The 22,015-nt window shown below is 34.6% G+C and overlaps 5 protein-coding genes across 8 annotated transcripts; 3 read left to right on the top strand and 2 right to left on the bottom strand.

Moving 5' to 3' along the window:
- The first annotated feature begins 104 nt into the window (after positions 1-104).
- Positions 105-3,866, top strand: LOC113508018 (lanC-like protein 2). Of its 2 annotated transcripts, XM_026890966.1 has the most exons (8): positions 106-358; positions 467-649; positions 807-967; positions 1,049-1,187; positions 1,272-1,412; positions 1,646-1,831; positions 2,027-2,173; positions 2,273-3,866. In XM_026890966.1, the coding sequence occupies exons 1-8, from the start codon at positions 272-274 to the stop codon at positions 2,453-2,455; spliced, it is 1,227 nt and encodes a 408-aa protein (XP_026746767.1). In that variant the 5' UTR covers positions 106-271; the 3' UTR covers positions 2,456-3,866. The 2 variants fall into 2 exon arrangements, with proteins under 2 accessions (XP_026746768.1, XP_026746767.1); XM_026890967.1 differs by lacking the exon at positions 1,646-1,831 and having other exon boundaries at positions 105-358.
- On the bottom strand, positions 2,982-8,018 carry LOC113508017 (actin-binding protein IPP). The gene is made up of 10 exons (XM_026890965.1): positions 7,577-8,018; positions 7,182-7,326; positions 6,870-7,008; positions 6,598-6,763; positions 6,087-6,266; positions 5,732-5,895; positions 5,448-5,583; positions 5,140-5,350; positions 4,828-5,048; positions 2,982-4,631 (listed from the first exon to the last, which is right to left on the bottom strand). Exons 1-10 carry the CDS (start codon positions 7,733-7,735, stop codon positions 4,395-4,397), a joined length of 1,758 nt encoding a protein of 585 aa, XP_026746766.1. The 5' UTR covers positions 7,736-8,018; the 3' UTR covers positions 2,982-4,394.
- Positions 8,019-8,822: 804 nt separating this feature from the next.
- LOC113508016 (lys-63-specific deubiquitinase BRCC36-like) lies at positions 8,823-10,543 on the top strand. The gene is made up of 6 exons (XM_026890964.1): positions 8,823-9,049; positions 9,135-9,345; positions 9,421-9,518; positions 9,593-9,703; positions 9,911-10,057; positions 10,359-10,543. Exons 1-6 carry the CDS (start codon positions 8,948-8,950, stop codon positions 10,482-10,484), a joined length of 795 nt encoding a protein of 264 aa, XP_026746765.1. The 5' UTR covers positions 8,823-8,947; the 3' UTR covers positions 10,485-10,543.
- On the bottom strand, positions 10,502-12,570 carry LOC113508015. 2 transcript variants are annotated; one of them, XM_026890962.1, is made up of 6 exons: positions 12,280-12,566; positions 11,864-12,098; positions 11,491-11,650; positions 11,298-11,408; positions 11,073-11,228; positions 10,502-10,778 (listed from the first exon to the last, which is right to left on the bottom strand). In XM_026890962.1, exons 1-6 carry the CDS (start codon positions 12,453-12,455, stop codon positions 10,570-10,572), a joined length of 1,047 nt encoding a protein of 348 aa, XP_026746763.1. In that variant the 5' UTR covers positions 12,456-12,566; the 3' UTR covers positions 10,502-10,569. The 2 variants fall into 2 exon arrangements, with proteins under 2 accessions (XP_026746763.1, XP_026746764.1); XM_026890963.1 differs by having other exon boundaries at positions 10,686-10,778; positions 11,022-11,228; positions 12,280-12,570.
- Positions 12,571-14,655: 2,085 nt separating this feature from the next.
- On the top strand, positions 14,656-21,806 carry LOC113508014 (4-aminobutyrate aminotransferase, mitochondrial). 2 transcript variants are annotated; one of them, XM_026890959.1, is made up of 9 exons: positions 14,656-15,279; positions 15,954-16,084; positions 16,641-16,808; positions 16,896-17,174; positions 17,699-17,859; positions 19,061-19,211; positions 19,722-19,879; positions 20,229-20,497; positions 20,838-21,806. In XM_026890959.1, the coding sequence occupies exons 1-9, from the start codon at positions 15,204-15,206 to the stop codon at positions 20,957-20,959; spliced, it is 1,515 nt and encodes a 504-aa protein (XP_026746760.1). In that variant the 5' UTR covers positions 14,656-15,203; the 3' UTR covers positions 20,960-21,806. The 2 variants fall into 2 exon arrangements, with proteins under 2 accessions (XP_026746760.1, XP_026746761.1); XM_026890960.1 differs by lacking the exon at positions 16,641-16,808.
- The last annotated feature ends 209 nt before the right edge of the window (positions 21,807-22,015 follow it).

Here is a 22,015-nt window from a genome sequence, read left to right as displayed (position 1 = left end):
AATTGATTAAATTACATTATTCCTTAATGTTTAAACAATTATAAATTAAACTGCGAACTCTTCTTATAGCTTATTAATTTAGATTTATCAATCCGAATTCCGATCACACTGGCAACACAAACTGTAACCTCAGATCGCTTCGGATTGTTCAGATTTGACTTACGGCAAAAACAAACCAATCAAATCATAAACAAATAGGTACACTATATTTTCAAACTTCATAAATTCGAGCGAAAAAATTGTGTGTTTGAAGATTTAATAATATACAGTGATGACTCCAAAGGGATCGTTTGAAAATCAATTTGACGACTATTCATTGGATATTGCAGCCAATATTATTAACGATGCTAAGGATGGGGTATGGTCTTCAAAATCGAAATCTATCATATCAAAAGTAGTCTAAATTTATATTTATTACTTAAATCAATAAATTACTAATATTATACGTTGTATTTTGTTTTAATAGATATCAGAAAAGTTTCAAACAAAATTGCAAAATTTTAAAACCATGAAGTTACAACTTTTAAAAACAAAAATGGAAAGTGATATATTTTATGACTCTACAGTGTACACAGGATCAGCTGGACTTGCACTTTATTACTTTATGTGTTCGTTGAAAAATGATGCCTCCAGTCAGGAATCCCTTAAGGTCAGTAGTAGTATAGATGACACACATACCTTTTTTTAAGTAGGCATTATACTCTTTATATTCATATATTTTGATCTGATTGACTCTATGTTATGATTTAGCCTTAATTATTAGAAACATATAATATGATTAAAATAATCAATTTTCATTATTACAGATGGCACTGGAATATTTAGACATTGAAAACTTGAAAGGTCGCAGGATCAGTTTCTTATGTGGAGATGCCGGTCCTCTGGCTATAGCAACTGTAATATCATATAAACTGGGCACCAAGCGCAATGACAAAATACTGCCTGATTATAAAACTTTAGCCCACAGGTATTCTGCTAAAGGCTCACTATTAATTTTATTAGTCTTGAGCATCATAGTAAATATAAATACATATTAAAACATTTACAGATTAATGTCTTTAATCTCACTTTTAAATGAATCACCTGATGAAATTCTGTATGGAAAAGCTGGCTATCTTTATGCATTGTTGTTTGTCAACAAACATATTAATGGAAAGGAAATAATTCCTGTAAATCATATTGAAAAGGTATAAAAATAATAAGATATGAAATAAAATTTGTTTGAAACACCAAACAGAATTTCTTTTAATTTGCTCCATCTATAATAACAGGTGATAAACAGCATATTGAAGTCTGGAAAGCAATATTCTGCTCAAATGAAGTCTGATAGTCCTTTACTATGGCACTGGCATGATAAAGTATACTTTGGAGCTGCTCATGGAATGGCAGGAATCTTATATATGTTGCTACAAGTAATTAACCAATGTTTAATGTCTCTTACTTTAGTTCTGTTGCTTATCACTTTGTCTCTGGTGGAATGTAAAGGTTCTTCCACTTGATAATATTGGTCCATCGTGTTATATTACAAAACTCTTCATGGGGTGCATGGTATGCTACTATATTTGATTTTCCAATGTAACAAAATTATACTTGTGATATTTGAGAAATGTTAATCTCTCCTTTATGTCTTTTTTATTTTCTGAAGGCTCGTTTGCACATAAACATAATTGAAATCCGAAGTTTTATCAAACCAGCAATTGACTGGTTACTGAGCCAGCGCTACCATAGTGGTAATTTCCCGTCATCAATGGGTAGTACTTCAGGAGACAAGCTGATTCAGTGGTGCCATGGTGCGCCTGGATACGTACCGTTATGCCTTCTTGCTGCTCAGGTAAGCTAACTTCTTATTTTCTGGAAATGTGGAAGGGGTTCCATATTTCTAACAGAAATTTGGGGAAGCAACCCCGCACAGCCCTGCTATAAAGATGACTTATGGAGATTGCAGATTTAATGTTGCTGTTTGCTTCAGTGGTCTAGCTTTACACTCAGATAAGAATGATGTCAAATCTAATGATATAAATTTCAGATTTTTGAAGAAGAAAAATACATGAAAGTCGCCTTACAATGCGGTGATCTTATATGGCAACGAGGACTTTGCACAAAGGGATATAGCATCTGCCATGGAGTGAGTGGGAACGCATACGCGTTTATACAATTATTTCAAGCCACTAAGGTGATTCTACAAAATAAATTGATTTACTCAATAAATTTGCCTACCAAGATTGTATTTGTTCTTCTGCTATTTATTAATAATTCTGTTTTTAATTCTCAGCGACCGTTATATTTATATCGTGCTTGCTGCTTCATGGAGTGGTGTGCAGTAGAACGACCGGGCACGGAATTGCATCGCCCTGACAGGCCGGCATCGCTGTTTGAGGGTTTAAGTGGTCGCCTATACCTAGCTGAAGATATAACGCGCATTGCAGAAGCCAGATTTCCAGCGTTTGGTCTGTAAAGGTGGTTAAGTTCACTGAGAGTGTTTATTTATTTATATAATTAGAAAGGTAGTACCTGTTCTGGTGTACATCTTATTTTTATAATGTAATATCAATTTTTCTCGTTTTATAGAACCAAAATAATCTAGCTGATACTTGAAACTCAGATTTTTCTTCTTGTTTATAAATCAGCATTTAAAAAAATATTACTAAGAGTAAGTGAGAAATTGTTTTCAAGAACTATTACAAATATAGGTTTTAAAGATATCCCGCTACTATGTAAACACTGCGCCCGGACTAAGTAGAAGGAACTTTAATAAAAAATTGATTGTCTCATACAAATTTGTTGTTGCTGCTGATGCCTTAAATGTTAGCTTTTTTTCTTATTTATGTTGTTGATATTTAGTCTTTTTAGAAATCACTTTAAATGAAATAAAATATATTAATGTGACTGAATTATTTTTCGTTGCGATAGGTTACGAAAACGTTTTGCTGTAAGTCTCGAAAACGCATAATATTATACGTAGTAAAATAAAAAAATCGTAGTCATTGTAAAAATATTTAATGTTTTAATTCTTATTTTATACTTAAATTAGATTCATTAATATCACCCAGCGTAAATTATAAATGTAAATAATGCTACCAGGCGGCAGTCCAACAGTTTACGTTACTGTTTTTTAACTTTTAGGACTCTTTTTAAGTCCTAATTTGAACACATTATACATAACATAAAGAATAAAAAATACCATAGATTGGAAGTACTGTTCCTTATTTTTAAATGATTAATAGCATAGAATATAAAACATAGCAACATTAGATATATAACATAATTATAAGTCAAGCAATTATTTTTTAAAGATAAGTATATACTTTGACTCTATACGACCACTGCCAGTCTAACTGTAAGTCGGATACTAAATGCACCATCCATTGATATACAAAACCTAGTTTTTAACAGACATCAAAACATGGATAAAATATTTATATCATAAACATTTCTTAATTACAAATAGCAATCAATCAACCTTATGAACTAACTTAGCTATTTGTAAGCTATAAAGAAAATCGTAAGTATTCTACATTTTAAGGATGTTGATGTAATAATGATCACGAAGTGTTTTGCTATGAGATACATGTAGCACCAGGTATTAAGAAAACTAAGCTAAAAATAAAAACAAAAAGTTTTTATGGTCAAAAAAAATACTAAACGTTAATACAATTTGATACATTGTTGTACAATAGTTGTAGATGCACTTAATTTTAGCACGTCACAAACACAGTGACCTATCACCTGAGTATGTAAAGCATCAAAATAGAGCACAATGTCTCAATACACATAATTGTATACTCAGGGTGTTTGTATATCAACGGTACCATTGCAATACAGCAACATTACACATTACCATGGCAGTTGCATTTTTAAACTTACAAGATTTCAGGCAAATTGATTTATTTGGTCAATAGTAAGATATGTACTGCCTTTTTTACGCGACACTTCACGATAATTCTTCAGAATTGAGTCTTCAAAAAGTAACAATTACATGTTTTAAATTTGATAAATAATTTGGAGATTTTTGTGTTATAAATACATATAAGGCCTATTTGATCGGTATGTAATAGAGCCAACAGCTACTTTATGATGCCAAAGCTGCTAATATATTTTGTACCTTTGTCCTAAAACGTAATTTTTGGAAGTTAGTCATCGCGGTGACTGCAGTCTTAAGCTACGTTTTCAATACGATACTTATTGCTAAATAAATGACGGCTACAATTTTTTTCTCTGATCCAGGACTTAGCACGATAATTTTGATTTCGTGTTGAGTCCATCCCACGATAAAGGTCCCATTTTCGACAATTATTGTTGATCACACGCGAGCAGTCTCCGCCTACACTGGAGTGTGGTGTGTACAGTATCGTTGTGTGGAAATGGTGAAGCTGTTGCACACACGCGTGTCGTAGTCAGAGCAAGGCGGCGCCGGCCTCTGCGCGCGAGTGCGGCAGCGGCGGGCCGGCGCGCCAGGCGTTGGCGGCGGGGTCGTACAGCTCCACGCTGGCGAGCGTGGTGCGCGCGCGGTAGAAGGTGCGCTCGCCCGCGCTCTCGCTGTCGCCGCCCGCCACCACCAGCACGCCCTCGGCCGCGCCCGCCGCGCAGCCCGCGCGCGCCTCCTTCAGCCCCGCTACCTCCTCCCACGTGTCCTACCACACCATTCAATAAATATATCAGTTCACCTAGTGAGTGTAGTTATCTTTTTACTTTGCCGAAAACCTTACGACTAGGCATCCAAACTACGACACCAGAAACAGTACAATATATATTCATTAAAATCTTTCAGGTTGCCAACTTTATTGAAGTTGTTTCTACAAAATAATAGTAATATCAGCCTTTTCTTACGTCATCGAAATTATATCGTTCCACAGATGTAAGAACTGAGCGTCTCGGCGCATTCCCGCCGATCACGTAAAGGTAATTATCAAGCACTACCGCGGCCGCTTGACTGCGTGCGTGGTGCATAGGCGTTAGGGAGTGCCACTTGCGAGAAGCAGGGTGATAACATATCAAGTCCCTGGTGTGCCTCCATGTGTGAGTACATCCCCCAACTATGTATATAAGACCTGAAAAATAAAAACAAAATTCTCTTCTAAGTTTGAAAAGTCTATTTTTTATTAATGTTTGTGTTAAAACTAAGTCTGCTTACAGTTTTACCTTCAAAATTGATGACACCCATCCCAAATCTAGGTTCTGGCATTCTTCCTGCTACTGACCATTCATCGGCGACTGGATCGTATACTTCTACGGAAGCCCCCATGTCCGATCCAACCCAACCTCCGAATGCATATAAATTTCCATTCCAGCCTGTCAGACCGAATTCACAACGTGCTTCTTTCATCGGCGCTATATTTGACCACTTATCCGTCTGTAATAATATGAAATTGATTTAAGCTTCTAACAATTAGACTTCTTTGCACAACATTCAAACCCGCTTAGTGTGGCAAATTTACATTGTACCATACCTGTGGATCATAAACCTCTCCATTAGCCAGTATTTGACTTCCTTGTTCGCCTCCCACTGCATACACTCGTCCTCCTAAAGTGGCTACACCCGGCTGGATTCGTGCTATCCCCATGGGAGAAAGCTCTTCCCATTCACTTAAAATGTAAAATGATAGGTTTTATTTGAATGTTTAAGAGAGCTCAATTTATTTTAACATAAACCAAGGAGAGTCGAATATTGTTCACACAGGCATAAAAATTCAATTACATTTAATTTATTTTATCTAAAATACGGAAAATTTACCGTTTCAGTAAATCAAATTTTAACACTGAAGATAAGATGTTGTCTGTTGTGAGTGGCGGATGAGCTGCCTTGTCGCGACATGACCCTCCTGCTACCAGTAAAATGCGACGAGCGCGTTGCCGCGGTTCTACTAGCAGGGATACTAAAGCTCCACGGCGTGTTTTCTAAAATAATAAAGAACAACATTTATTTGATATAACATGTTATATTGTTAACATGATTAGTACTGAGTGCTATCAAAAAAGGATGCACATAAAAATATATATTTAAGTTAAACAATTAATAGAGTGCTTTACAGTGAAGCCTTTTCAAATAATACATTAAAAACTACTTTGTCCATTAAGAGAAACCTTACCATGTCAACTCTGACTGTTTTTAGAGCTACAGCTATTGATGGATCTTGTACATTTTTGATAGCTTGATCTAAAACTTGTGGTGATATAAGTGGCAGTCTAACATGGCTCAAAACTTCGAAACAGTGACGTCTACGACATGCTGGGTCATGCTCTAGCCAGCGTAAAGCTGCATATAAAACCTGAAATTGCATAAGATGATAAATTTTACTTGAACAATAATGATAAACCTACAACTAGCCCAAAAACAAAAGATTAAAAAAAATTGTTCATACTAAAAGAAAAGAAAATTATAACTTTATTTTATTAGGTACATTATATTTCTTAAATGTCATGACAAGCTCTCATGAGTGGTTTGAACCTTTTACTTCAACTGTCTACATAATATTATCATTACCATCATTATCCTCATCATGCTTTTGTAGAAACTAGAAAATGGAAGCTCATTCCATGGCTGCATAGTGACAAATTACAGTAATGTGATAATTTTACACTACTTGCAATATACTGTACCTGTGCTTCACTGTCAACTTTTAATTGTTCAGAAGAAAGCAAAGTTATTAGCTGTGGTAATGGCAACTCTAAAAGCTCATCACCATTAGATACTATGTTCCAGTTGGCTTGAACATGCTCTAGTGCCTCTTTAACCAATTCTATACAGTTGTGAGCTTCTGCAAACCTAATTTGATGAAAGCAATATTGTTTGCATTAGTGTATGTTGTCAAAGAAATAGTGATTGTAAATTTATATTTATGTAAATATCATGACAAAGCTATAGCATATACCTGAATATTCCAAGGGCATTAGAGGGGTGTAATTCCCTTCGCAGATATTCACCACAGCCTGTGACAAGTTCTCGAAGTTGTAGCATATCAGCAGCTATTAATAAATGTTGAACTGTGCTTTTGTCAATTATTATTTCACCTGAAATTTTGAATATAAATAATAATGAGATAAATGTTTTACTGGTTCTTAAAGTATGGATGACTCACAAGTTACATTCTCACAAAATATTTATTTACTTACAACAGGATATTATTCAAATGAAGTGGCCAAACCAGTGTGTAAAACTACTTTTGTTTTGAATGTCACATTACCTGTATAAATAAAATCTATTATCATGGGAAGAATGTCAGGTGGAACACTTGGAAGTGCAACATATCCTTTTTGACTTTCCTCAAGCCCCACATTAAACATGGCATCAAAATATGCACAGCTTGCTGCAAGCACCACACGATGAGCCTGTAATTAAATAAAATTTCATATGTGATTCACTCTGTGAGCAGCTTTCTTTTTTGGGATCATTATAAATCATAACTTTCTACATTTTGTATAGTGACTGAGCAATTTAAATATGTGGTATTTCTTTTATTTATCTATTTGTAATTATGATGATACACGACCGTAACATAATGAAAGTAATAAATTAATCATCAGTAAGTTCTATTTGCTACTAAGATAAGGATTCCGTTAATAGGTTTCAGTACTTTACCTTAACTTTGGTCGAGCCTGATGTTAAATCTATGTCACAAAACCTTCCATCTCTTTTGAAATGGTGTAAGTTTCCCGATATTTTGTTGGCGTAGTCGCAACATTTGTAAGGACGAGCCCCATCTTTTGTGGTACATTTCTCGTATGCAGTAGTCGTCATATCAATTGAGAAGCATAGATGGTTTCAATTTTCGAGAGCAAAAGAGATCTAATGAAATATTAAATGTATGTCTTAATTCTCCATTTCTCTAAACAGTATAGCACTATCACCATGACAGAATCGCCTTATATTGACAGCAAGACAGCCAGTTAATGGAGTTCGTTCAGTCCTTTCTACGGTCCAGTCCATCAATCAGACTGACTGGTTGTCATGTCAGATAGTGAGACAGTTTAAGGTTTATTAAGGCGTAGCCTCATGAGTCGCTCGTCGCTCGTTTGCAGCGACAAATTTGATTACGTGACCCCATTTTAAATTTCCCGCGACTCGAAATCGCTTCTTCATGCAGTCAGTGGTCGCTTGTTTGCAGCGATAAATCTGGACAGATTTCCTAAAATAGATAAGATAAACAAAAAGAAAAAATTAAGCGGCCGAGACCAGTCGATTTAAATTACATAAAAGTGGTGCTGCAAACGGTCTCTAAATTAATTCCCGTAAATAATGGAATCGGACAAGGTAAATAATTTAAAAAAATATATAAATATTTGTAAAGTATGGACACAATGTACGTTTAAACCATATTTTTTTTTCCTTATTGTACAGTTTTATCGAGTTTAAAATGTGCCTATGTAACTTTAAAAAAAGTCATACTAGTTTCTACATAATAGCCGGTTTACAATGGGCAAGACGACAGTAAGATGGAATATTAATGTTTTGTTTTTCGGGAAATTTAAAATGGGGTCGTTAGACTAGATCGTCGCTGCAAACGAGCAACGAGCGACTGCATGAAGCAGCGACTTTTCGAGTCGCGGGAAATTTAAAAAATGGGGTAACGTGATCGGGTTTGTCGCTGTATACGAGCGTCGAGCGATTGCGTGCGGTTACGCCTTAACTCAGTAAAGTATTAGTATGGTATAGTATAATGCATGCTGTGCTTTCCAAAGCAAATAAGAGATTGTTTCACTTGAGAAGAAATGAACTGTATGAATCTTAAACCATCAAGATTACTTAGCTTTGAATTTCAGGCTTAACTTACTATGTCTGTGGTCAGTTGGCCTTTGACATTATGACTGTTTGACATTGTTGTTGCTGAGCGATACAAACACTGACAGTTGACACTGTCAAAGAATGACCAAAATATAAAGTGTTGGTTACTCTAGATCGCAATAAAAAAAAGCATTTTCAAGTTCAAACCCGATATTTAAACAAAATAAGATGCTGAATAAGGTTTTACTTTCTTCCGATGTCGCCTTGGTTTGTGTACAACATGCATTATCAACGGAAAAAGAAGAAATAATGGGCCTGCTTCTTGGAGAGGTGGGTCAAAATGGTTTTAATTTTTTTAACTCTGATATAAAAGGCTTAATAGATCTCCATAATATAAATAAAATATCATTATTAGGTTGACAGCAATGGATCTTTGGTGTCAGTAGTGTCCTCTGTTATTTTACGTCGTTTAGACAAAAAGCCCGATCGAGTTGAAATATCGGAGGAACAGTTGGTACAAGCTACATTGCGCGCAGAAGAATTAGCTGCTGAAGTAAATAGACCACTTAGAGTTGTTGGATGGTATCATTCACATCCTCATATCACAGTGTGGCCATCCCATGTTGGTAAGTCATTCCATTAAACCTTGTCATGATCAAACATTCATAACGAACATGTATTAAACTGTTCTATTATTTCAGATCTTGCTACACAATATATGTATCAAAGAATGGATGCTAGTTTTGTTGGAATTATATTTGCAGTATTTCTTACCGATCAGTCTACAAAAGCTCCTTCGGTAATTCCTGTCTCAGGCTTAGTATCAAATGTAGTTTGTTTATTTAAATATTATAAAGGAAAATTTGTTTTCAGATTCAAATAACATGTTTCCAATCCGTTAATGATGGGTCAAGTCAGAGTAGGAGGGAAATTGAAATGGAAATAATAAATGATAATAACTCTTTATTGTTAAACAACTTGGAGGTAAGGGTTTCATTAATTCAATCCAGTTAATCATTGAAACCTGACAGACAAAAACCAAATTTAAGAATATTAAACATAATTTATTTATACTTTAAGTAAAATTAGGCCAAAATAGAATCATGCCAGTATTCAAATTATATATTGGTAAGAAAACTATTTAGGATAGCAGTATAAGCAAGTTTTAACTATGGGTTTACATAATTTTAGACTCTTACCCAATTGCCAGCTATATTAAAAGAGGAAGAAGATGAATCTTATACCAATGAAGTGGGTCCAAATGAAACTGATGATATAATTAACAGGCAACATAATGCAGCAGTGAGAACTATTGCAATAGGACATATTGTTGATAAGGTAACTATTTCCAACTATTAAATCGGATTTTGACATTTACTCTTTGTCTTAAGGATGTTACTTCAACATGAATGAATAAATTAATTAATATATTCAATATTTTTATTCAATGTATGATTAAAACATTTAAATACTGAGCAGATATTGAGCCAAAACATTTTAACAAAGAGGGACTAGTATCTGATGTAGTATAATTTAAAAAAACTCAAAACAAAGACTATTCAAAATTAAGTAAATATTTAAGTTAAACACACTGCATACTTAAAATAAATCACAAATCTAAATTCTAGTATTTTTTCAGATGTCGAGACCTATGCTAGAGGGTCTTGTAGCCAGAAATACTCTAAACACAGTAAGGCTAAAAGCTCTAAAAAAGCAACATCAGCAAATGATGTCCAAGTTGGAAAATATGCCCTGTAATGTATGAAGTTAAAAAATACTGTATGCTGACAAACCATATAATAAATAATTACTGATGAAAAACTATTTCTTGCACCTTATTATTTGATATGTTAAGTTAAATCATTTTTATCAATCATTTCAAAGCCATCTGATGAATCTGCACTGAGTAGTCGCTTTCTTTTGCTGTCTTCTGGCTCCTTTTGCATCATATTTGCAACTGCTCCAGTAAAATTCCAAAATGTATTGTAAGCACTACTGCTCCAGGAACTTGAGGATTCTACTAATTCCAAAGTAGTTTTTAATTGTTCCTTTTGTTGATCTGAAAAAAAATGGACAGGACTATTATTTTAATAGTATATTGAAATATTTGTCAATCTCAAGGTGGCATCTTGCAGAGAGAATTGACTGATATTTTCACAGTATTAGGTTGGGAGGGAATATTTGTTAAAATACCAGGATGTTTCAAATAATTATTCAATATTCCTGCACAGTTACTTGGAAAATAGACTTATGTTAATTGTTTATTGTGTTCCAAAACATGCTGCCAATGACAGAATCTTACAGTTTTGCTCCTCTTCATAGACATCTACAAATAATCACTCATAGAACTTGCCTAGAGGTATATATTCGTCATCACTGTTGTCAGATGATTCAACATCTTTTTCCAAATTGTGCATTTTCTCCATTGAAAGATTTGTTACTAATGAGCTGCTATTGTCGGAACTGTCACTGCATTCTGCCAATGGAACTTCCTCAGGTTTCCAATAATCTACAAAGTAATTTACAATATGTAGTAAGGAGTTAAAAATAGAAGTAATTTAAAAAGTCTTTTACACACCATAAATTTGTCTTTCATCTGGTGTTGATGCTGGTTCTGGTTCCATAGATAATATTTTAATATCACCTTCAGACACTTCTGGTATGAGACCCTCCAGCTCATTATCAGATTCTTAAAAATATAAATTAAAGTTAAAATAACCAGTACATGTAAACCCCATGAGTATTATACAAGTAAAGCATCATAAGTTTACCGAAATCCTGTTTGATATTCTTGACTGCTTTTAATAATGGCAATATTGCTTTATAAAAGATGCATATTAACATAAGCATCAAATAAGTTAGTACATAGCCATTTATGTATTTTGCAGTTAGAAAAACAATGACCAAACTAATATTGACTAATATGAATGCCTGAAACAAAATTATTTTTAATAGAAACAAAAATAACAGAATTTTGTTCGGAATCTTTAGACAACAATGAACTTGACAATACAAAACACTTTAATATATAGGATGTATAGCATTATGTAGTTGTAACAACAGCTGGACTCCTTTTTTTTGTTAATAATGTACATGTGACTAGCACTCAATTTTTAGCACCTCAAGCCATAAGTGTGTACTTACTTTAGTGTGGTTAGTTTCCCTTAAATACAGTAAATCATTCCATTTATTTTTAAGCCACTGGTTAAATTTGCCTGCTGCCATAGTTAATTGCTTGCTTTCATAATTCGCCAACCGTTTTAAACATGTTGTTCTGTGTTTGTATTTTAACCAGCTCTCAAATGCATCAATAATAAGAATTGTAATGCAAAAACATAACACAAATTTGAACAGGCTGATTTGTCTATGAACACTCACACTGAAAGGAAATTTATTTAGAATTGGAATGCTTCAGATTATGTGAAAAATAATGCGTAGATCCCATTTATAAGAATACTAACCATGAAGGACTTACAAAATAAACAAATCAAAAATTCCATAATAAGTGATATGTGACAATAATGGAATAAACACTATTTGAATTTCTAGCGAATACTTACAAAAACAAAATGTTCAGCACAAACATAAAGAACAAAGATAGCCACAATTTTCTCCAAAATAAAACATCTTCAAGTAGGCCAATAAAACCTGCCAATAATAAAGATTTTTGATAATTTTTGGTTTCTGAGGTTTTTGTTGTATTCCATTTTAACAGTTTCTTTAGAGACAACAACATGAGTGTAGTAGATTTTTATCAATTGATTAAGATTTGCGTTTTACACTCGAACGATATCAATTTACCGATAGAACTGTGAACTGACAGATGAGCCTTGAGCGATGACAATAAAAATATTGACTGTACTGAGGACTGAAACAACCGTGCGTGAGTGAAACGAAACGCTATTCTCGGACTTCTTGACACATGACTACTTTGTAAAAGTTCTTTCTAATTTTATTATTCTTGTGAAAATTAAATTAAATTACTGCAGATATTTCGATATGCAAAGTCTTAGTTTAGTTTTTCCACAACGGAAGGTATAAAAAAGTTTACCTAACCTTGCTACTCCACTAAAACTTACAGAACTGTGTGTGTTTATGAACGAAAGTTTATCAATTTTAATGCCCGCGAAGGCGCGAAATATATTCACGTACTATCTATTTATAGTATTAGGTAAGTCTTATTATTTATTTAACCCACTCAATGTATAGGCTGGCATAAGTTAATAAAATACAGTTAAACCTATTTGCTTGTTGATAATGGTTTAGATGTTAGGACAGTTTATTATGTAGGGACATATTAGGTATTTTAATCTAGGTTTTGGTTGGCTGATAATTGGTTTTCATTAGTAGGTACTAATCCTGAATGTGATTGCTAGATATATCAAACATCATCATCATCATCATAGGCTTCTCCATACGTTCTCCAGCGCGACCGGTTCATTGCCACCTGCATCCAACGAGACCCAGCGGCTTTCACCAGGTCGTCGGTCCATATCAAACATCATCATCATCAGCCTTTAGTAGTCCACTGCTGGACATAGGCCTCCCTCAATGTGCACCACAGCGCCCTGTCTTCGGCTTGCCGCATCCAGCATCTGCCTGCAGTCTTTCTCAAGTCGTCATCCCACCTGGCCAATCGGCGTCTTACACTATGTTTGCTGAGTCGCGGTCTCCACTCAAGAACTCGTTTACTCCAAAACTATATCAAACATAATACCTACTTACATAATATTAATAAGGTAAGATATAGCTAATCTAAGGATTAGCTATTGCCAAAACTCTCTTTCCTTACATTTTACATTATACTGGCGCAGTTTATGTAGAATTCTCCTCCTTAACTCGGGTTTAGCATCTGGAAATCAAATCAGTTGTTTTATTTTATAGGTCGTGGATTGCGTAATTATTTACAAGAACAGATTGGCGAGGTGGTGATCAATACGTTGTTTATCTTCAGAAAAAATATTTAATGAATAGAAACAATTTTATTGCCCGAATAGCCGAGTGCTTGAGGTTACCAGCCAAACCCACTGCGCGCGACTTGTCGCAGGTTCGATCCCCGCGTAGGACAAGAATTTGTACCTATGATCCACAAAATTAAATGCTTTTCATAAGTCTGGGTGTCTTTGCGCATGTGACTTCAGTGAATTGAGTATTTGTGAAACCCTCGCGATACAAGGATTAAATTCCTTAATACGGGAGTCGTTCTTTCCCCTTTTCTTTTAAGAAAACCACACTGGATCCATTTATAACATGATGAACTGGCTTAATAAGTAAGTAGTAAGTGATATGTTTGTATAGTTATTAACTATTACCTAATGTTTAAATAATAAGCAATATTTTTATTTTTTATCGTATGCATGCATTCATTTATTAAAGTAATCTCAGTTATATGTCACTTACTTGTATGGGCTTCTATTTTGTTACAAATATACATACTATACTGGCTTACAAACTGGGCCCCGATTCCTCATTCACAATAGCCGATAAATGAATGGCAGTCGGATTAAATTTGAACTATTCCTATTAACTTTAACATTTTGCCAACACATTAATTGTTAAATTGTTGTTATAGTACGAATAGTTCAATTTAATCTTTCCACCCATTCATCGGCCATCGTAAATAGCAGAATTGGGGCCTTGAAACTGTAGCAAATAAGTCGTAGTTTGGAAAGGAGTCATAATATTAGGTATAACTTCTTTTTTTTGTTAAACGTCATAATCCATCGTCAAACTTTACGATGTTAGTAAAAAGGCGATATATTTTTTCCCTGGATGGAAATAGTTTTTTTTTACATATCTAATCATTATTTTATGACGATTAAAATAAATATGCCATTTTGATATTTGTCAATTTTAAGACCTATTAGCTATTTTTGAAGTGATATATTTTTCATTTAAAATTAATACTTTGGTTAAACATGAGTACTTAAAAATTAATACTTAAACATTAATACTTTGGTAAAACATTAGTTTTATTTTTGATATAAAAGTATTCTTCAAAGCATTCATCGTATTTTATTACAGTACCCAGTTGTTTTTATCTAAAACAACGCGAGGTTCCATGTGATTACCTATTTTTGCATCCTTTATCATGCAATGTACTAAAGAATCTATCAGCTACTTACAAGAAGTAGTATTACACATTTGTACGGACTATAAATCATAATTTAATCGCTCAAGATTTATTCAGGCATTGAATTTTATGAACGTCAAAGATTGGTCTCTCGATGTTTATCGAAATACCTATTGTACTATAAGGCCAGAGGAGTCTGCGCCGGTTTTCGCAGTTGCGCAGCGCACCTCTGCAAGGGAGTGATATAAAATCACTAAGTTTCCTCCTCCCCCGGCGCAATCGAGTGTGCGTTGCCGGCGATATTGCGCGTTGTGGCTGCGTCGTGTACTCGTGTGGTACCATCCGGCTTCACGTATAATTTCGTATCGATATTAAAACCAATTGTTACGGGGATATTTAAAAAATAACAAGATGCTTCGTCGAATTATTAACGCGCAGGGTACACGTACAGCAGCCAGTACACATTTTTATCCTGCTGCATTAAAAGGTAAGGAGTTAAAAAATAGTCGTTTTTTTTTGTTAGAAGTTAACTAAACTATGTTTTTTTTTATAGATTAGAACAGCTATATTTAGCTCAGATTTTAGTTAAATAGGTATTTTAGTACATATAGTTAGTTGATTTTGCATGTAGTTACCTACTTTCCTCAATATTTGTTTACGATAATTTCATCTTAAATAAACAGACGACCGAAGCTAGTCGATGTTTAGGTCCACACACCAAAATAAAACTTATTTAAAAGTGATAACAAGATGGTATAACGGTATACCCGAGGGGTGTGACATGTACCTACAATTTAGACCGCAAAAAGTAAAGTTTTTTGAGGTCCAAGCTGACACTGTTATTATTGAGATTGTTTAAACCGTAAAAGGCTCTTAGACGGGGGTACTTTCAAATTACCTACAATGATAGAGTACGAAAGCATGTAGTACATATATGCCAAATACTTTGTACCCGTTCATAACCAACCATTACCCAATCATGCCCTTCAATCCCATTTCGCCAACGCCCCGTTGTTTCGTCGCATGCATATTCTATTTTTTATAGATCAGCTAAGGAAACCGGGCGCCTAGATACTAACCACGTTTTGTAGCTCTCAATTATATATGGCAAACAGTGAATGCGGTAAATGCATTATATATTTCTTTGCTTTGTCAAAACAGATGCTGTGAATTTATCGTCAGCATGTGGTTCAAGAGGTTCCAAAATCCAGGAGCCTGCTGGTCCCAAAGTGGTAACGGCTGTTCCTGGACCGAAAACAAAGGCACTTTTAAAAGAATTAAACGAAATTCAGGTAACAAAGTTTTAAAAAAAAATCTCTCTACATATTTTATACTAAAAAAAAAAATGATTTTAAATCTCACGGAGGGTTAGGGTAGGCTGTGAAATCACCTTTTTTAGGAAAGGGTACCCTTTGCTAAAAAGGTGAAAAAAGTGTTTTCTATAAATACCCAAAATTTGACGGGAATTGAGTTTTAATTTATATTTAATGAGTTGATGAATAATATAAGCTAAGTAAACAGAGTTGAATGACTTACATAACCTGGTGTTGGAAAGTCGATGTTGTTTTGATATCTCTACAGTTTCAATTGGTAGTTAATGAGACACAATTGTTAGAATATACCTATCTAAGTGCTCACAATTTGGAGCCATTATGATCCCTTCACACCAGATGAAGGTTAATAAAACACAATTTGATTTTATTACGATCGGTTGTACATTGCGATCAATATATGAGAATAAAGCAAAATTAGTAACTTCTATCACGCAGAAATCTGAAACATAAGATGAAAAAGAGAAAATTGAATTATGTTATTTTATTAATGATTTATTTTTGGTTTATTTTACAGCAAGCTAATTCCGTGTCTATATTTTCCGACTTCGATAAAAGTATCGGAAATTATTTTGTGGATGCTGACGGCAATACATTTTTGGACACGTACATGCAAATTTCATCTATTCCTCTTGGATACAACCATCCAGATCTTTTATCAGTCTTTGAAGATAAGCATAATCTTGTATGTATACCTACTTCTTAGTCTAATTAATTTCGTTAAATTGATATCTTCGTTTGAAAGACTAAGACATACATTAATAAATTTCAGAGAGTGTTGGTGAACCGGCCAGCACTTGGTGTTTATCCAGGAAAGGATTGGCCGCAGAAGATGAGAGATGTGTTATTAGCAGTAGCACCTCCAGGATTAGATATGGTTTCGACAATGATGTGTGGAGCGTGCTCCAATGAAAATGCTTATAAATCTGCCTTCATTTTGTATCAAACGAAAAAACGCTGTGGTAAATTAGAGTTTACCGAAGAAGAAGTAAAATCAGTTGCCATCAATATGCCACCTGGAGCACCGCATCTGGCAGTTCTGTCCTTCAATGTTAGTAAAAATTTAACTGTAAAGCGTCCTCTCGTCAAATTATGTAGATATCAAGCAATTATTTATCGCTGTTGAGTGTTCCTCCATTTGACTTTAAGTGTTAGGTCACGAACCTAATACTGCTATCGCGAATGGGCACCTTTGGAATGAATCTTCCTGTTACAAGGAGTGTCGATGTCTGCGCTCGTCCTTGTATCTCCCCTTTGTGTAGTTACAATTGGAAGCTTGGTCGTTAACTGGCTTAAACGTTCAATAGCTTCTATTTCCGCTGGAGGTATTCAAATAGTTATGATGCATCGTTCTCCTTAAATAATAGATTTGCCTATGTATTTCAGTGTAATTTAATATCGCTGAGTTTAAATAGGTTATATTATTGTCATTTAATGAGCGCATCCTTTAGGTTAAAATTTTATCTACATAAGCAGTTTTGAATATTTATGTACATTGCAGTAAATATTTAAAGTAACTTGATCTGTGATAGTTTTTTTTTGTATTTTTGCTTATAGTCTTATTTATAATTTCAGGGTGCTTTCCATGGCCGTACTTTGGCGTCGCTAGCTACAACGAGGTCGAAAGCTATTCAGAAGTTAGATTTCCCATCTTTTGATTGGCCTGTCGCTCCTTTCCCGCACTACAAATATCCGCTGGACCAGTTCTGCAATGAAAACAAGAAAGAGGACGAAAGGTATTTTTCCCATATATTAAATTGGTTTTCTGATAATAACTCCTACCAGCAAAGTATAATATCAACATTATTGTTCTTAATTAATGGTAATGTATCTTTCCTTAAATATGTCGGGGTATGTTACTGTGCTCTTAACCTAAAGGGATCTATAGATCGAGAGAGTCAAAAAGCCTTAACGCGTGTTATATCTTAGTGAATAAAAATTTGTATATAAATACCCTAAAATTAAAAAATAAAACACGTATAGCCATTGGACCTCTGACCGGCTATGTCGGACTCTTTACTCATCGAGGTCAGGATGTTAAGGGATCGACTTTAACGATATTGAAACATTAAACTACTAAAGAATTTTATCCATGTGTCGGCGGGGGGTTTCACGAATAACACAAAAGCTGGTACTACGCGGGAATCGAACCCGCAACTCAACCACCCGCATATCCGTATCACTAGTCGGGCAATACCTATAAATACGCGTGCATCATTTTTGTATGTATAATATTGTCTATTTGCTTTTAAATTATGTTAAATGAGTTCGTCATAGTCTAGCAAGTTGTACACCCTACCATTTTCGTAATCAACGGTACTTTATCAAACATTGTGCTTGTAAACGAGCAAAATTTCGCTTTACATTTTCAGTCTTATCTCACACTATCTGTTTAACTAACTAATTAAATATTTAGATCTTACATAAATTATGTTACTTACCTGTCCATACTTACAACTTATCTGTACATAAATACACAACGTATCCCTTCAACCGCAAACATTATAATAGGTAATATAAAGTGTAGTTTGCACACTTTATAATATATAAAGTGTAGATTAGTAAAATTCATAGTCACCTCATATAGATAAGTCTTGTTCTTGTTTTTATATCACGAACAAATAATATGTAACCTCAAGCAAAAATAACTAAATGCTTACGGTATTAAACACAAAGGTAGGGAAAGAAGAATGTTCACCTTTTCTCAATCGCCATTTCGTAAAAATGAATATTTCTTAATCCTTAACAACAAATACAGATCGGGATTAAGCAACGGCTGTAATAGTTATAAATTTGTCACCCAATCAATTTGTTTTTGATGACCGTAACCCTCATTGTGGCGAATTCGGCTCGCAATTGACCGGGTTTATTAAATTAACTCCAAATTTATTTTACTGAACCTACCTGTTACGAATAACAATCATACAATATTTACAGATGCCTGGCTATAGTTTGCGAGCTCATTGAAAAGTGGGAGAAGAAGCAACATCCCGTGGCAGCTGTCGTAATAGAGCCCATTCAATCTGAGGGAGGCGATAATGAGGCTTCATCAGAATTCTTTCAAAAACTACAAGAAATTTGCATTGCAGTGAGTATCGTTGAAAGTTCTTAGATGTATTCAAACAATAGAATAGTATCTTGACCCCACGCATAACCTCCTAAAGGGAGTTACCTGTTCCTGACTCAGACAACAAAACAACAATAAAGTTAGAAACACATTAGTTAGGTAAATACATATTTATAATTCGTGTACCTACAACATGTGTATTATAAAATGTGTTTGACCGTCCTGAACTTTTTATTATTATCGAAAAAATAGTAAAGTTACATACACCTGTTCCTGTAAATTATTGAAAATGAATCAGAGAACAAGGCAGGGCTCATTCTGCTATTTACAGTGGCCGATGAATGAATTGGCACTATTCCGTACGGGGCAGAACCCTCACGGTCAGTCTAATGAATTTCCAATTATTCTGTTGGAAAAATGCTTAAGAGAATAAGAATAGTTTCAAATTTAATCCAATTGCTATAGTTAATAGCCGAATCGGTTCTATGTTCTACGTCCACAATTATTAAAACTCAAATGTGTGTTTTACAGAAAGGGATCAGTTTAATCATGGATGAAGTTCAAACCGGAGGTGGGCCAACGGGTAAGATGTGGTGCCATGAATATTTCGACCTGCCCACTCCACCAGATATGGTCACATTTAGTAAGAAGATGATGACTGGAGGGTACTATTTCAAACGGGAATTAAGGTACGTTGAAAGCTTGTTCTTAATCGCCAATTTTTCTACTACAAGGGTAGCTTATTCATACTATCTATACCGATAGTCTGCCCTCAAAGTTTTATTGCTTCACCGGGCTATCCCGATCACTATAAAATACCTACGTAAAGAGACAAAATTTACATCTATTATATACAATTATCATATCACGGTGTACGATATTGAACACCGCCGAAACGGCTTAACCCATTCTCATGAAATTTTGTGTTCATATAGGGTAGATCTGAGAATAGGACAACATCTGTTTTTCATAGCTCTAGGAATATTTTTCTTCATTCCCAAACAAGTTATATTGATGGGAAATCGGTTGTTCTTGCAGGCCTCCTCAACCCTTCAGGATTTTCAACACATGGATGGGTGATCCGTCTAAGATTGTATTGTTGGAAAGGGTACTTGAAGTCATGAAAAGGGATAACCTCTTAAACTTGGTGCTGGAAACGGGACAGCACTTCAAGTGTGGCCTTCATCAAGTTGAGAAGGAATTTCCCAATATGATACACAGCGTGCGAGGTCGCGGTACCTTGTTAGCGTTTACGGCTTGCTCGCCTCAACTGAGGGACAAGATCATCGTGAATCTCAAGAAATGTGGTAAGTTTGATAGTTTCACTTTGCCTGGTTGATTTTGAACCATTCCAACTATATTTTATGTCATTAAAGCTAGGTACTATCCGCAAAACGTTGCATATTTATTACCTTTTTGTCTAGCCTATATAGTGGCATTTCTACAATCGCTAATGTTATCAGAAAACGTTCGAATTTATGGAGATGACAGATGGCTGGTGTCACGTGACTCAACGAATCAAATTTAACATTGGATTGTTTCCTTAAATTTGACTGTTATTAATTAACGATGGTATAAATGTACAATACAGTATTAGTGGCTTAAAATACTGTATCAGTTTAATAAGAAATTGACATGTGTTTACAGGTGTAATGGGTGGCGCTTGTGGACCAGCAGCGGTTCGTCTCCGACCTGCTTTGATTTTCGAAAAGAAGCACGCTGACATCTACTTGGACATACTGAGGACAGTACTGAAGTCTCTGAAGTAGATCCTACTGGAACTCCCAGAAAGATACTTTCGATTGCATTTCAACGTTAACTGTGCTGTAGTTACGTAGTTTCTAAAAATGGTATGATGTATAATGTGCCATAATATCTTTCTCTTAGTTCCTAGGTATTTTACTAAATGTTTTAGATACACGTTGAGGTTTACTGCGACTTAAAGGTGTTTGATACGATATTTATCTGATTTTATGGACGCTAAAACACATGAAGTAATTTTATAACACAAAGAAGATTTAGAATTCTTGAATTCGGTAACACGGTTTGAGTCGATAAGAGAGTAGAGAGACTGTGGGAATCATAAGTTTTGACTTGTGACATTCGAAGGGTTGAAAATGGAAGATAAGTGGTGTGGTAGGAGGTAGGATCTTCCTGTTAATAAATGCTTTATCGGGGTTAACGTCGATAAAGAAGATCAATTATGGTTAACAAAATGTTGCATAAATGGTCGCTACGACTGTGTTTGTTACTACTATCGTTCAGTATATGAGAAAATTTTGCTGTTCATTACAGTATAATGGTGGAAATTTACGTAATAAAAGAAATCCCACGTTTAGTAAAGGTCACAAACGATCTTGTTCGGGAAATTGTTGGCTGTTTAAGTATTTTTTTAATACAAAAGCCAAAATTTAATACGAAATAAAACTTTAGTTTTAGAAAGCCTAAAAGTCGTAGTTCGTGTTTAAAGGGTTTTAGAGCGACATGCAATCAGAAATATATCCCACCTCGGTACTACCTATGCATTTCGTAGATGTGTATGTTGAATGTTTCTATATTTATAGTATTAAGAAATATGCCTGAATAATGTCTTCCAAATATACTATGTCTATTCTATGAATTCTTTATTTTTGAATCCCTGATTAGTCGCGTATATGACATTCAGACCCCAAAAAAAAATCAGGAAAAGAACAGGTACTTATTATTTTGAATTAAACTAAAATAGCAGGCGAAAGATAAAGACCACCGTTACGTTTATAGAATTGCTGGTTTACTATATTAAAAATATGGCAGTCGATGAGGAAGCAACGAGTGGGCGCGGCCAG

The sequence above is a fragment of the Trichoplusia ni genome, unplaced genomic scaffold (assembly GCF_003590095.1).
Source record: "Trichoplusia ni isolate ovarian cell line Hi5 unplaced genomic scaffold, tn1 tig00003647, whole genome shotgun sequence".
Classification (NCBI taxonomy): domain Eukaryota; kingdom Metazoa; phylum Arthropoda; class Insecta; order Lepidoptera; family Noctuidae; genus Trichoplusia; species Trichoplusia ni.
The sequence above is the reverse complement of the archived record's forward strand: the minus strand, read 5'-3'. Positions and strand labels throughout refer to the sequence as shown.